Raw genomic sequence first — 15,616 nt, 5'->3', positions numbered from 1 at the left:
TCGTTTACTCGAGCGTTTTTCTTTTAAAATATTCGTTTGGTTAATTCCCGCACCCGCTTTGAAACTTGAGGGACCAAAATTGGCTAGGGGACAAACTAGTTGACTAGGTCAACTAGTCAACCATTCATCCCCACCACTCATTCAACCTCCTCATCTCTTCTCTCTTTTCTCTCTTCCATTTTTGAACTCAAACACCCATTTCACTAAATCATCATCCAAATCCGAATCAAGAAGCAAACATCAAAACAAATTATATTTTTGTGATCCACTCTTCATCCTCTACATTTTGGTACCAATTTCATCTCGTTTGGGTAACATTTCTAAAACTCTAGATTTCTCTAAATTTGTGTTTTTGATTTGAAATGGTGTTAGTTAGTGTATATGGCTCGTGTCTAGCATGAATATATGATTTATTTGTTCGATTTTGTTGTTTTGGGTAACTAGTATGAACATTTGAAATGGGTGTGCTTAATCTTTGATTTTGGATGAGTTAACGTTGTTAAATTGTTAAAGTTCATGTTTTAAATGTGTTACTAGCATCTTTAGCTTCATTTTGATGTGTAGGTTGATTTAGTAAAGTTTCATTTACAAAATTATTGATTTTATGATTCTTGGTTAGGGTTTGATAGACTTTAAAATGAACTTTTGATGCATTGAATGCTTGTTAATGTTGTTAGTAAGTGTTTAGATGCAATGTATGTTTAATTACCTTCGAAACGACATATCGTATGTGTAAATTGGATTCCCGAATCACAAAATACGCTTTACGAACTTGAAACCTTGATAACGAACCTTTAATGATCACTTGATGAGAATTCGGTTATTGTAAATGATGTTTTTGATTGATGAAGCATGTTTAGTTGTGTTCCTTGTCAAATTACCTATACAACGATATAAGATACGTGTCGTAAGAGTTTACGGTTTGTGTTTTGTGTTTAAATGAAATTTGGTTTGGGACTTGGACAATTGAAACAGACCAGGCATCAGTTCACGTTGATTGCCGCGGCGCGGCACTCTTTGATGCGGCGCGGCATTTGCCGTGTTTGGGTTCTGATCAAACTTACATTTTTACGAAAAATGTTTGCTATGCTACGCACCTCCGATTCACATGTAACTTGTTCTAACATGCTTATATATGATTAAAAACCTCAGAAAAATAGTTCGAGACCCGACCCGAACGTGTTGACTTTTTCGTTGACTTTGACCAAAGTTTGACTTTTAGTCAAACTTAACAAAACACTTATGCAATCGTTCTAATCTTATTTTATACTTGATTCTTGCATGAAACTTGACAACGTGACTCACATGCTATACTATTCGAGTCGTAACGAGCCATAGGACTAATTGAACACATTTCGCCCGACCTTGTGTCGTAACCGGCTAATTGATACAACTTACTTGTTTAGGTTGAGGCTAAGCAACTTTCATGCACACGTTTACTTTGTGAAGTACATTTATACTCGTGCACTCGAGGTGAGATCATAGTCCCACCTTTTCAACAACTTTTTATACTTTTAAATTGTGGGCTGAGAAACATATACTTTGTTACATTTTGTACTACTTACTTTTATACTTTGAACACAAGTACGATGAAACAAACATTCCACAGCGAGTTAGAACAAAAATCCTCAATTCGATTATCATTAGTTACACTTGCAGGGTGTAAGCGAGAACTTATATTGTGTGGCCATACGGGTTTGACAAACCCTCATTTCGGACGGTTTGCTACCTTCTACAGATGAAATATATTTTCGAGAAACAGTGTATGTTCTAACACTATTGTGATGGGGTTCTATGGATGGAAAGTTAAGCCTTGATAATTGGGTGCTCGCGAACATACTTTTGGAATGCAAACGATTTAGATAATCAACGTTATGGAAATACTAAATCTTGTGGTTCAAAAACAACGTTTACAAATACACCTATGATTTCACCAACGTTTTTTGTTGACAGTTTTCTATATGTTTCTCAGGTTCATACATGGCTATTTGATACATGCTTCCGCGTACACTCATACTTGCTTGGGGTCAAACATACATGCATACACTCTGATTGCTTGCTTGGAGTCAAGCATACATACATACTTACGCTATTTATAGCAACTGTGATTTTAAACTAATTATGTCGCAAGTTATTTCATTTATACATTACTACTTTTGTAACCTTAAACTTGTTGTCGAACCGTTTGTAAACTAAACTTTGCAAGTCTTGTACGTTTCAAATGAATGCGACATAATTTTGGTCAAACGCGTCTCATATAGGGACTATGACCACGTAACGGGACCTAAGTTAGCGGCGCCGTCAATGAAGATTTTGTCGGGTCGCTACATGAAAGAAATATTCTGCTGTGCATTTGCTCATATTACATGGAGTCGTTCATGGCATATAGAGGTCCGTTCATCGCAATGGTACCATATGTTATTGTATTCGTTCAGGAAAATTTGGACGGGGTATGACATAATGCCGGTGACGTGACAGTCACGGTTAGAAATAGTCTTACAGATATGAAACACAATTTGTACCAATTTATTTTATTCTTTCGATAACGACTGGTATTTCATTGAAACCCATGGTCACATTCGTTAGATTAAATTTGTGTGGTCTTAACTTGTTCAAATTTGTCTACTGCAAAATCACATGATATAGAAACTCTAACCATTATAAGACCAACAACAAACACAACATCTTTCACTGGCACTTTTAAATTTACGAACAAAGGGATCTTCTAACCCCCTTCATTTTTCTTGTTTTTCTTTTGTACGAACAAATCATAGCGTCATTGTAATGGAACGAGACATTGCTATCAAATCCTTTTGGTGAAATCGACGGGGAGTGATTTTTTCCACTGATTCCGGTCAGATTTAGAACAAGAGTTTATTCTGGTTCATCGGAAAACGCGAGTTAGTGTGGAACTGGTCGTAATATCGCGACTTGGTGTGGATCTACACGAAGAAAGGTGAAGCGGTGTATATCTCGTCGATTTTGTTCATGGGCTAGGAACGTTTGTTGTAATCGACCAAGATGGCGGTAGATATATGCGACGACTAAGATTTTGGTTTTTGATTGCTGCTACAAAACTATAAAATGTTGATATTTTGGTTTTTGAATGATAAAAAAAGGAGTGAAGAGATGTCGATTTTGTTAATAAAAAACAAAAATATGAACGGCTAAAGGAGCCAAGTTTGGAATGAGTATTGTTCTAATTTCAGTTTTTGTTAATTTAAACAGAGGCGGTGGAAGGGTCTTTATGGCCGGAGAAGATAACCAGAAAGACGACATGGCAACAAAGGTTACACATGAATTGCACAAGTCAAACAAAAAAATGTCATATGTTATTTTGTATATGAATTATATATATTATCACTGACAGAAAATGGCTTGAATACAATGCTTGGCTCAGATTAGGCCTACATGCCCGAAAATATTGTTTATAATCGAACCTGCCTCTGCTACATTTCTCTGTAATTTCGAAAAAACCAATTTTTAAAAGGGTTATATATTAAGTTTCAATATATGTAAAACATAAGAAAATATGGATGAGTGGTCGACCCGTTTATCTTTTTCCAAGACTGCTAATATCAATACAGTCGTTGAGCTCCCTTGGAGTGCCGTTGCCAAGCAATCGTTGCTAGCGAGCTCCGTTCGAGTGCCGTTGGGAGTATCGTGATGAAAGATGTCGTTGTATAACATAATGAAGGACGAGGTGTTGGTTTTATTTGTTTGTACCTAATGTATTAAAGGTTATACATTGTATTAATTATTTAATTTAAGTGTGTCCATTTGATGGTAAAAGGTATGTCATGGATGCTATCGTAGCGTGATAGGTAAGTGCTAGGAAGAAGATGCTGATGTGACGCTGATGTGGTTGTATAAGAAGTGTCATGGATAAGAGTAGTCTAAGTAACCCCAAGTTAGGGTCTTGAGGCTCTCCCTTTTGGCTTTTTTTCTTTTTTCCTTTAACCCCTCTTATTTTTTAAATTTATTAAACTCCTTACCCTTTCACTTTTAAATCTTTTAATAGAAACTCTAAAATTCTTTATTTGCTTTTTTATTTGAAAAACACAAACTAAATTATTAATCAAAATAAAATTCAAACTATGCGAACTTTAATTATTTTAACTATTGAAAATTATATTAGCGTTAAATTATTTTGATCGGAACATATAGTTATGTACAACAAAAAGTTATTACGCGCGGTGAAATGTGTCGACCACAGATTTGTTGCAATCATTTTCAAATCAGAGAACACTTGTACAAATTGAAATCAAAGTTTTTTTTTTTAAACAAATAAAAAAGTGATATTCATTTAGGCTTTTTTTATGTTAGCTATTTTTGACTTTCACCGTAGTTTCTAATTTAAAACTTTAGAGCTTAGTTTTTTATAATTTGACACTCGAACCTAAATCTTTTTTATTCATGGACTAACATTTTTTTTCCAACGCAAATCACACTGTTACTTAACGGCGTCAATATGCTGTGCTGATTTAACGACGTCAATTATTTGTCAAAGCAACCCCCAATTCTGAAAAAGAAAAAACTAGGGCACAAAAAAGGTCACACGTTTTCAAAATTAAAACACCACACGGTCGAAGATGAATATTTAATTGCTTGTGTTGATATGTGATCAACGATGATTGATTTGCGAAGCCATAATTCTTCTACGGGTTCAAGTAATTCATATGATCTACACTTCCATTAAATCATCAATAGTTTTTTTATATTTATATTTGTATTTATATTATATATGTATATATGTATTTGAATAAAATAAGTACCAGATTGATTAAATTGTTGTTGTGTGATCTGTAGGTAATTATCTGCAACCTGTGTAGCTTACCAGTGTTTACCTTACAATTCTATGTTGATTATGAAGAGTTTAATCTTCATTTAAGGTGATATATATAATTATATAATATATATACTTACATTTTCTTAAATTACTGAATGATGGTTGATGATTACTAATTCCTGAATTTTTCTCTCGTTAATGTTATGTGATTTGTGAACATTTTTTTAGGATGTATTTTTCAATCTAGGTTTTAGTTATGAAAATTATGAGAATGTAATTAATAGTCATGCACAATCATACCTCACAATATTGTATTAGATCCAATAAGTAAATTTGAGCTGTTCAGATAAACTTTATCAGGGAATTAGGGATTAGGGATTTGACTGACTCTTAAAACCTAAATTAAATTTCAGGCAGGATTTAAAATCCCATGGAAATTTCAGGCAGGATTTAAGACCTAAATTAAATTTGATTTCATGGCGTCGCAATTTTATTTTTTAAAATTTTTTTCCTACTTATTGGCCGGAGGTCCACTCGGAAGCTATCTCTCTATCCGTCGAATATAGAGAGGGATGACTTTCTCTACTTTTGAGAGTGTTTTCACTCTGGGTGGAGAAATGACTTGTCTTTATTCTCGGATAGCGGAAGGATTGTCTACATCTCACCTCCCCATACACCACTTATGTGGTATTGGGTTTTGTTGTTGTTGTTGTTGTTGTTGTGGTGGTGGATTAGGGATTTGACTTTATATATTTATCAGATGGAACAAGATTCTCCTAACAGGAAGCACTTGACCAGTAATGGTGATGGGGCGAATAATTTGTTAGTAAGGGAAGAGAAAACGGAACTAGAAAGCGAAATTGGCCTTCCTGAAAGAAAAAAGGAATTTGTGGCACCTTCTGTAGGAATGGAGTTTGAGTCGTATGATGATGCGTACAATTATTACAATTGTTATGCTCGGGAGGCAGGGTTTCGAGTACGGGTAAAAAATTCATGGTTTAAAAGAAATAGCAGAGAGAAATATGGTGCGGTGTTATGTTGCAGTAGCCAGGGTTTTAAGCGAGTAAAAGACGCGAACCGTTTAAGAAAAGAAACACGAACTGGTTGTCCTGCAATGTTGAGGTTGAGATTAAGTGACTCGAGTAGGTGGAGGGTTCTAGAAGTTACGCTCGATCATAATCACTTGCTTGGTATAAAAACCTGCAAGTCGGTTAAGAAAACGGTCCAGTCCGATTCTGATGCAGAAGGACGAACTGTTAAAATATATCGAGCACTTGTAATTGATTCAGGGGGTAATAATGGAAATTCACATTCTAGTGGTAGAGAATTAGGTTGTTCGTCTGATCATCAAATGGAACAGTTGAACATAAAGAAAGGCGATTCACAAGCTATATATAATTACTTATGTCGTATGCAGTTGACTAACCCTAATTTTTTTTATTTGATGGATCTTAACGATGAAGGGTGTTTGAGAAATGTGATGTGGTTAGATGCCAGGTGTAGGGCTGCTATTGGCTATTTCAGCGATGTGATTTATTTTGACACCACATATTTATCCAACAAATACGATATCCCACTCGTCACGTTTGTCGGGATGAATCATCACTGTCAGTCTGTGTTATTGGGTTGCGGTTTGCTTTATGGGGAAACAACTGAGGCTTATATATGGATTCTGAAAGCATGGTTGACTATTTCATCGGGACGGGTCCCACAGACAATAATTACAGACAGATGCAAGATCTTACAGAGTGTGGTTTCAGAGGTTTTCCCGAAATCGCACCATCGGTTTAGTTTGTCTCACATTATGAAAAAAGTACCCGAGAAATTAGGAGGCTTACGAAACTACGATTCAATCAGAAAAGTTCTGGTCAAAGCGGCTTACGAGACGTTAAAACCGTTTGACTTTGAAAATTCATGGGCTTTTATGATCCAACAGTTTAACATTGGTAAACACGAGTGGCTTCGATCTATATACGAGGATCGGGCCTGGTGGGCCCCCGTGTATCTAAAAGATACATCTTTTGCTGGAATGGGTCCTACTGACACGTTGCAACCGATATTCGATAAGTACATCCACAAACAAACCCCTTTAAAAGAATTTTTAGACAAATATGAACTCGCGTTACATAAGAAACACAAAGAAGAAGTAGCTGCTGACATGGAATCAAGAAACACGTCACCAACACTAAGAACAAGATGTTCGTTTGAGTTACAACTCTCAAAAATATACACGCGTGAAATATTTAAAAAATTTCAAGTTGAAGTTGAAGAAATGTATTCTTGTTTTAGTACCACACAGTTGCACGTCGATGGACCCATTATGATTTTTTTGGTGAAAGAACGTGTTTTAGTAGACGGAAACAGGAGGGAGATTAGGGATTATGAAGTTCTTTATGATAAATCAGCAGCAGACGTTCGTTGCATTTGCAGTTGTTTCAATTTCAACGGGTATTTATGCAGGCATGCGTTATGTGTGCTTAATTTTAATGGGGTTGAACAGATCCCTTCAAAGTACATTTTACCAAGATGGAAAATGGATTACAAGCGGTTATATGTTTCATCAGATGTTGATGGTTGTAACCAAATTGATGGTACAGATACAGTTGAGTGGTTTAATCAGTTATACAGAAGCGCATTGCAAGTTGTGGAAGAAGGTGTGATGTCACTGGATCAGTATAAGGTTGCTTTGCAGGCGTTTGAAGATAGTTTAAGTAGAGTTCATAATATTGAAGATAAAACATGAATAGGAGTATAGAAAATAGGATATATATTCATCTTCTTTGGTGAGTATGTAATGAAAATCACCATTGTTTTCTTATTTTTGTTCGAGGCATTTTGTACATATATTTTGTGTTTACCTATGCTTGTTATAGAAGATCTCGGATTTATTTGACAGCCTTAATATCTAGTAACTATTTGTTGATTGTTTCGCTTATGTTTGTGATTATCAATAGTCTTCTGTTTTTGGCTGTATTTTATTTATTAGCTTTGGCTTGCTTAGCTTAGCTTTGGGGTGTCTGTTCACTCATGGTGTTTTTTTATGACTGTTTTAGAGCTGTCCAAAGAACATCTGGTTTGTTTTCTTTTAAGATCGAACATGACCCAATTAGTTATTTGTGTTGGCAGGTTGAAATTATAGAAGCTGAAACACAACATGTATGATTTGTTTATACATACGAGTGAGTGGTCTTTTGGGTTTCATTAAAATCATTCATATGTGTTTGTTGAGTTTTTAGGTTTTGTAGAAAAAGAAAGTTCTTATTTTCATCCATTTCCACCAGAAAAAGTAGTACATTGCCTTCTTTTAGATTACTTTCTTTGATTGATACTTCATTGCCTGTTTCATACTCATCACTTCATCAATTCGCTTCTTATGGCTTACTATCTCCACTGAATACATGCTCTTCGACTCATTCCAGTTGTCTCGGTTGAGAATTGCTCTCATTCACTAGCCCAAAATTCCATGGTCTCCCTTTGTAGGTTTCCATGTCCCGCATCAGGGACACTCCACAATCTTGTTGATTGTTTGTTGTATTTCATTTCAATTTTGAGCACCTTCAATAGTTCCCGTGGTTTGTCTCAAAAATAACTCCTAGTGCATGTGTTGTTTTTTCAATCACAAATTGTCCATGTGGTTTGCAAACTCGTCACATATAGTCCCTTGACATAACGAACATTAGTTTTTCCAGTTAAGTGACTCCACGTGCTTATCACGTGATGTCCCATTTCGTCATTTTACACCATTTAATGGATTCTAATGACGAAAATTAGAGATCAAATACGCTTTATACCATTTAATGGATGGATTGTAAAAAGGCAAAACAAGATATCACGTGATAAGCTCGTGATGTCACTTACTTGGGAAAATTAACTCGTTATCTCGAGGGACTATCTGTGATGCGATGAGTTTGCAAACTACATGGACTATCTATGATTAAAAAATGCACAAGGACTAGTAGTGATATTCAAGACAAACCATATGGACTATCTTCAAATCAATGTTAAAAAAAAAAGATTCACCATTGTCCATGGACGGAAACATAAAATGCAAACACGGTGTCGATGCTAGAGCGGAGTGGTAAAACGTCTATTTCGCTTACAAACATTGACGATGACTCGATCGATTCCAGATGCTCTTATTATTCTTCTCTATAAACTATATTCATATCAACTTTTTTCAAGAGTTTATTAGAAGTCACTGATGGAGTTCAGCTCATGTGGAACCACCTACCCGATTATAACTAGAACACTTGTCAGAGGAAACATAGGACTTGAAAATACCCCTCTTATAAGATTCGAATCCGGGACACGTACTTCGAAATCTCATGTCCAAGATATGGGTTGGTACCATTGAGCTACGACTGCTCATGATTTCATATCAACTTTTTATAACATTGCATTTAGTTAATGAAATAACAACAACAACAAAACTCAATCTCACAAAAGTGGAGTATGAGGGAGGTAAGATGTAGACAATCATTCACCTATCCTAGAATAAAGAGAAGTCATTTCTCCACCCAGAGTGAAACACCCCAAGAGTAGAGAAATTCATCCCTCTCAATGTTCTATGGATAGAGAGATTGCTTTCGAATGGACCTCCGGCCGATAAGTAGGTTAAAAGAAATTGTGAGACATCATGAAAATGGTAGAATCAAATTTTCTAGGGTTTTAAACCTGTCAGAAGTTTAATTTAGGCTCTAAGCGACAGTAAATCGCCATTAAATCGACGCTTACTGTTGACTCGATTAATAGAGTCATAATGAGTGATCCGTACACAACGAAATATGTTTTGTTAAGTTGCACAATAAAACACTCTAAAATATATTTGATTATGTATGGTTAAAAATTAGTTGTGTACCATCTACCAATCACCACCCTAATGAAATACTCCGTATAATGGATTCCGACATAATTTTGAAATAATGTGAATTTATTCGAGTGAAGGAATTTATATACTATCAATTTGATTCATCTTGAAATCAGACAACTTCATTGAATAGATTGAGATTTTCAATTTTATTAAATTTTGCGAAACAAATACTACCTAAAATTAAAGTGATAACAAAGTTAGGTCTCAAGTGAAACTGACTAAAACTTGAGGGGTGTATTTTAGCATACCTCAAACCCTTACATATATATTTCTTTTCTGGGTTTTATTAATAAAAGGGCGGGTCACTTTCCCTCCAAAATCCGGAAGTTCATTTTTTCCCAAATCAAGGTACGTTTTTTTTTTTTTTTTTTTTTTTTTTTTTTTTTTTTTTCTCTCTTACACTCGAGCAGTACAATTTAATTTACCTTTTTTTTTTTTTTTTTTTAATTATTTGATAAATCGATATCCTGTTTACTGTCATCAAAGATTATTACAACTAAGTTTCAATTTATGCGTGCTTAATGTATGCTATTAATTATGTTAGATTACGTTAGGGCAATTATACTATATATCTGTATCTATAATATATCTGCTATTTTTATACGCGTTCATTCAAATTCAACATAAATTCATCTTCTATGAACTAATGCTTTTGATTCTGTTTTGATTGTAGTCACCAATTGATTCACAAAAAATGAAGTTTAAGGCCTTTTTAACTGATCACGGTGTTAACCTTCTAGAAAAACGGTTCCTTCAAGCCCTAGAAAAAATGGGCAAAATTTGCCACCTGTATCTAACAAAAGATCACGCAATTTTCCTTCACAATCTCGTTAACGGTGACGGAATCCAATCAATTGCTCAATTTAAAAAAGAAGCCCTATTCGAAGACTATCGAATTTCAAGCCAAAACGACGATCGAATTGCCTTCACAATCGACCTATCCCTCCTTCACCGCGCCCTTCGTAGTATCTTAACCATCTACACTGAGTTCGGTGGGTCCCATAGCTGTCCGACTGCGAATCGTCTTCAGATCAAACTCGTTAAAAAACAACCTCCTCATTCGTCACAACCGATGCCGTTTCTGACGTTCGAAACGAAAGGTTATAAGTCTGCAGTGATTCAGGACGTGCCGATTTCGAAACCGTTGTCGAGATCGGATGTTGTTGAGCTACAGGCAGCGTTGGATTTGGCGCAGGATTTGCCGCAAACGTTGGTGCAAGTTCCTGATATGAATCAGTTGCAGAATTTCGTGGACAGAATGAAACACGTTGGTGATGTTTTGAACGTTTCGATAAGTAAATATGGTGACTTGCATTTGCAGATTTCGACTAGTTTAATTACACTTGGATCTGAGTTTAGGAAACTAAAGGTTATTGGTGAACAAGCACGTGCTGTATCGGGTGATGATGATTTGAGTGCGCAGATGCGAACAAGAATGGCGATTGATAGAGGAGATGCGATGAACGTGCAAGTGAGTGTGAAGCATTTTTTCAAGTCATTGCAGTGTCATTTTGCTAAACCTGATTGTGCTTTTTATGGGATTGGGCAACAAGGTTCTTGTTTAACTGTGGTGTTTCAGTTTTATGTACCGGGTACACGACAAACTGATAAATCGATTAGTTTGCATTGTCGGCTTCCTGTACTTGATCCTGGTGCTGATTGAAGATCGATAAAGACTGAAACTTGTTTGCATTAATGGTTTGCTTCTTCAGCTTTTTGATGAGGTGTATTTCACTATGGATTTGACTTGTAGACCTTTGATGGTTAAGACAATTCTGAATATTATGTTGTTGATTCTGAATATTATGTTCTTGAAAATCTACTACATTTTGGTATCACAAAACGAACTCATATGAAGTTGCTGATATGGATTTGAACAATATTGGACTCATTTAATGTGGAATTATAATTATATTGTAGTACTTAGTTTAAAATTTAATTGTCAACTCCTGTTAAATACATAAATGGTTAAAAATCAACAAGGATGCAAGCACCTGCCATATGAGTTCAGTAACACAACATATTGAGCATTTATTAGTTTGAATTCAAACAAAATAAAATACTAATGTACAAAAATATGCTAAAGTTACCATGTTTGTTGGTGTGATCAAAGCAACAATTGTCCATTGACATTACCACTAAGAATTGCCTGATGAACAGCTCGAAAACACTAACCACCTCCAGAAACAAAAGCAGCGGAAGTTGGAAATCGCATTAACCTTATATTTGAATGGTTCTGAACTGAAGATAACAACAAAGTTCACCCAACTCTAAAAAGGGTTCCCATAAAATCAGAAAAAACAGGCTATTATACTTCCTGCAAAAGTAGAAACTTAGCCTTGATGATACTTTAATCTGGAATTTGGCAGCGGTGTTCAATCTTTTTCAACATTTCTGAGAAAGTATTAATGTAACGTTGATGTAAATTTCAATTCATCAATTCTTCAGTTGTGAGTGACCGAGTTGGTTGCTTTATAGGTGCCCTTTTTTAATAGTTGTTTATGAAATGAGTTTATAGCTTTTGTATTTGATTGGAAAAGATTTACAAAACTAGTATAACCAGCTTTGGGAAAGCCGGTTTTGTTCATGTCACCAGAAACCGACCTTTTCAAGGCCGGTTTCACCTATGTGGCAGCTAAATGGTTACTCGTGGCCTGTGAAGTTATGACTGTATAAAAACCAGCCTTCCCAAGGCCGGTTTATGTCCTTTTTCTTAGTCTTCTGAAACAAGCCTTGGCAAGGAGGTTCCCATTCAATTATGCATTATTGACTGAAACCCTATTTTGATATGATCAGATTTGCTATTCTTTTAATGTTATTTATAGTACCATCATCTTCATTCCAATAAACACATCACAAACAACACAACTCCGTTTCAAACACATCAACTTTAGGTTTATACATCAACAAAATTAACACATTTAAACTTCAAAAACACTACACTAAGGGACAAAGCCGAACTTATATTTGTTGTCCGGTATTGGAATATAAAAAAATCGAGAAATCATCGTTCAATGTAGTAGACCGAGTTATTGGAAAGCAAAATGGCACACAACTAGCAAAAATTACAGTGGTCACCAAGAAACAAGGACTTGTTTGTGGACTGTAACTGGTTCAACTAACAATAAACACAAAGTATGGCGTATTTCTAAGTGGAGAGATGCACACAAATGTTATGGAAACGTCCAGAAAAATAACAATCAGTGTTTACCCTCTAGCTTGATTGCTAGTGACATTATCCATTAAGTGGATAAAGACATTGCTTATCTAGGTAAACACATCCAAGTATACGTAAAACTAGTGTGGTGTGTGGATGTCACTTACGATAAGCCATGGAATGCTAGGCATATTGCAATCGAACGGTTGATGGAACTTGAGAAAGTAAATTTACTATAAATGAATCACCTTTTACCAATTCCGATACAATTGTTCGATTTTTACATGGCTCTTAAACTGAGAACGACGTCGACACATACAAGTATGTGTTTTGGGCTTTTGGTCAGCTGTTGTTTGTGCCACATTCATAGTAACTTAATGAAGCAATGTAAACACCTTCCAACGCTCAAAAAGTTGTGTTGGAGAGCCAGTTCCACACCTGAACTTTACATCTACCCCAATGCCATTCGAGCAATTAAAGACCTTAGTCCAGAGGCTTGAGACAATCTGAAAGTAGTGGATCCAAGATTGTGGAGTGTCTTCAGGTACCCAAAAGGGCGTCGTCGGGGTAACACAACGACACACATAGTTGAATCCCTCAACCATGTATTGCGTCATGCCTGTATGATGCCGATCAAAGCGTGTATTGAATATACCTTTGACTACACCAAGAAACACTTCATCCATCAATATCGAGATGCTTCCTTTTGTATTTCACCACTGTACAAGAAAATGCGGAGACTCTATCAACTTCATGAAACTAGAGCAACAACATAAACAACAACATGCTATAATAGCTAAACGAGTGTGTACAAGGTCCACTCATCTTATCAATGAATCGATGATGGTGGCACCGATTACACTGTGGAGTTTAATAAAAAAAAAAGTGTTCATGTGGAAGATGACAACACCAAAGATTGCCTTGCTCTCATGTTATATATGTGTCTAGCCATCTAACTACGGATGCAAAGTCAATGGCTAGTCTCAAGTACACAACTACCATGTGGAAAGAGCAAAGTCAATGGCTAGTCTCAAGTGCACTTTTTGCTTCCTAAAATCCAAAAGGCAACAAAACCGGCCTTGGGAAAGAGATTTTGGTTGACAAGTGTATAACCGGCCTTGCCAAAGACGTTGATACTACATTTATTTATTTTTGTTAGTTTTGTTAGTCTTCTCCAACAAAAAATACACTATTTAGGGGGGGGGGGGGGAATTCGATAGTCTCTTATTTTAATCATTGATTTGAATTCATACCATTATTTTGAATTTCAACCATTATTTTATTTGATAATTTAAATATAAACCATATTTTTATTATTGATTAGAAGTAATATTCTTATAAGAGGAACCCGCCTTCCTGACCGAGTGGTTCAACCTAATAGGCTTACCTATTAGGAGGGTAGAGGTCAGGGGTTCGATCCCTGTCTCCTAAGAAGTCTCTAGGGAGCTTTTACCGACCCATATTCAGGATCCAGGTCCGACATGCCTGCCCCTCAGGATGGTTTAAGGTTCAGATCCTCGTAATACGATTCGAGTTTCCGCACGAAAGCGCGTGCGTGCGTGGCAAATGACTGCGAAGGTGGTTAATACCCCTCTGAGTGTTGTCGACAACTCGCCTTTCAAAAATAAATATATTCTTATGAGAGAACTCTTGTCTAATGTTAAAACTGCTTTTGTCATTATATCCAAGGAAGAGTCTCACAAGGGCGTGTCTTTTTCTGGGTTAGGTAAAGAAAAACACAGCTTCCTGCTTTTGTTGTTCAAACCAATAATAACAATTGTGGAAACAAACCTTTCTTTAAAACTCCTAATCCTAATCTTAAATGCACTAAATGTGACAAACTTGGTCACACTATTGAAAGATATTTTGAAATAGTTGGATATCGACCTAACTTTAAGAAAAAGTTTGGGTACTCAAAATAATGCAAAGGTGGTACCTAATAATAACAATTTTGTGTGATCAGTCTGATTCTACTTCTCCTCCTACTCCCTTTTCTTTTTCTAATGATCAATTGCAGAGAATTCTCAGTCTTATAAATGATAAGTCTTAAATGTGAGTGCACAATCCAATATGGCAGGTAGTGTGTTAAATCGACGTAAAATTTTATAAGACAATTTTAAAAGGGTCTTCTGTGCTATACCTGTAAGAAAAGAGAAACTTTTGATTTGAGTTGGATATTTGATTCATGTGCTAACCAACACATGACATTTAATAACAAACATTAGCATAATGTTATTGATTTCAAATATAAAGTTAATTGTTGGCCATCCTAATGGGACAAAAGCTGTTAACATCAAAATTGGTAATTTGTTTATTTATGATAAAATTAAATTGGTGGATGTCTTTGTTATACCTGAATATTGTGTTAACTTAATGTCTGTTTATGAACTTTCTAATAAATGAACTAAGTGTTATATTTTATGCATCTCAATGTGATATTCAGGATTTGATGAAGGACTTGATTGTGGGGACTGATAGTTAATCTGGAGGTTTATACATGTTTATTGTAGGTTCTAATTTTTTTTCTAATATTACATGAATATATTCGGCATTCTAGACTTGTTCGCACTAATAATGAGGTTCTTAATATTTTTTTTTAAAAAAATCATTATGTTTCAAATGATCCTTGTGGTGTTTGTCGTAAAACAAAGTAAACTAGAGAACTTTTTTCTTTAAGTGATCATAAATCTGTTTGTTTAGGTGAATCAATTTTCCTTGATGTGTGGGTTCTTTCAGAATTCAAAGTAGGGATGGTTTTAAATACTTTTTTACTATTGTGGATGATTTTGATAGAGCTATT

At 35.4% G+C, this 15,616-nt stretch overlaps 2 protein-coding genes across 2 annotated transcripts; both read left to right on the top strand.

Annotated features, from left to right (window-relative positions):
- Positions 1-4,536: 4,536 nt before the first annotated feature.
- LOC139866184 (protein FAR1-RELATED SEQUENCE 6) lies at positions 4,537-7,762 on the top strand. The gene is made up of 3 exons (XM_071854338.1): positions 4,537-4,670; positions 4,810-4,892; positions 5,550-7,762. The coding sequence occupies exon 3, from the start codon at positions 5,550-5,552 to the stop codon at positions 7,530-7,532; it is 1,983 nt and encodes a 660-aa protein (XP_071710439.1). The 5' UTR covers positions 4,537-4,670; positions 4,810-4,892; the 3' UTR covers positions 7,533-7,762.
- A 2,514-nt stretch (positions 7,763-10,276) lies between these two features.
- Positions 10,277-11,519, top strand: LOC139867433 (uncharacterized). The gene has a single exon (XM_071855797.1). It carries the CDS (start codon positions 10,354-10,356, stop codon positions 11,320-11,322), a length of 969 nt encoding a protein of 322 aa, XP_071711898.1. The 5' UTR covers positions 10,277-10,353; the 3' UTR covers positions 11,323-11,519.
- Positions 11,520-15,616: the final 4,097 nt, after the last annotated feature.

Source organism: Rutidosis leptorrhynchoides, chromosome 9 (genome assembly GCF_046630445.1).
Source record: "Rutidosis leptorrhynchoides isolate AG116_Rl617_1_P2 chromosome 9, CSIRO_AGI_Rlap_v1, whole genome shotgun sequence".
NCBI lineage: Eukaryota > Viridiplantae > Streptophyta > Magnoliopsida > Asterales > Asteraceae > Rutidosis > Rutidosis leptorrhynchoides.
This window is presented reverse-complemented; position numbering and strand designations above follow the sequence as displayed.

Bases quoted from the DNA above. Each gene is read 5' to 3' on its own strand.
- LOC139867433 (XM_071855797.1), top strand. From the start codon at position 10,354: ATGAAGTTTAAGGCCTTTTTAACTGATCACGGTGTTAACCTTCTAGAA.
- LOC139866184 (XM_071854338.1), top strand. From the start codon at position 5,550: ATGGAACAAGATTCTCCTAACAGGAAGCACTTGACCAGTAATGGTGAT.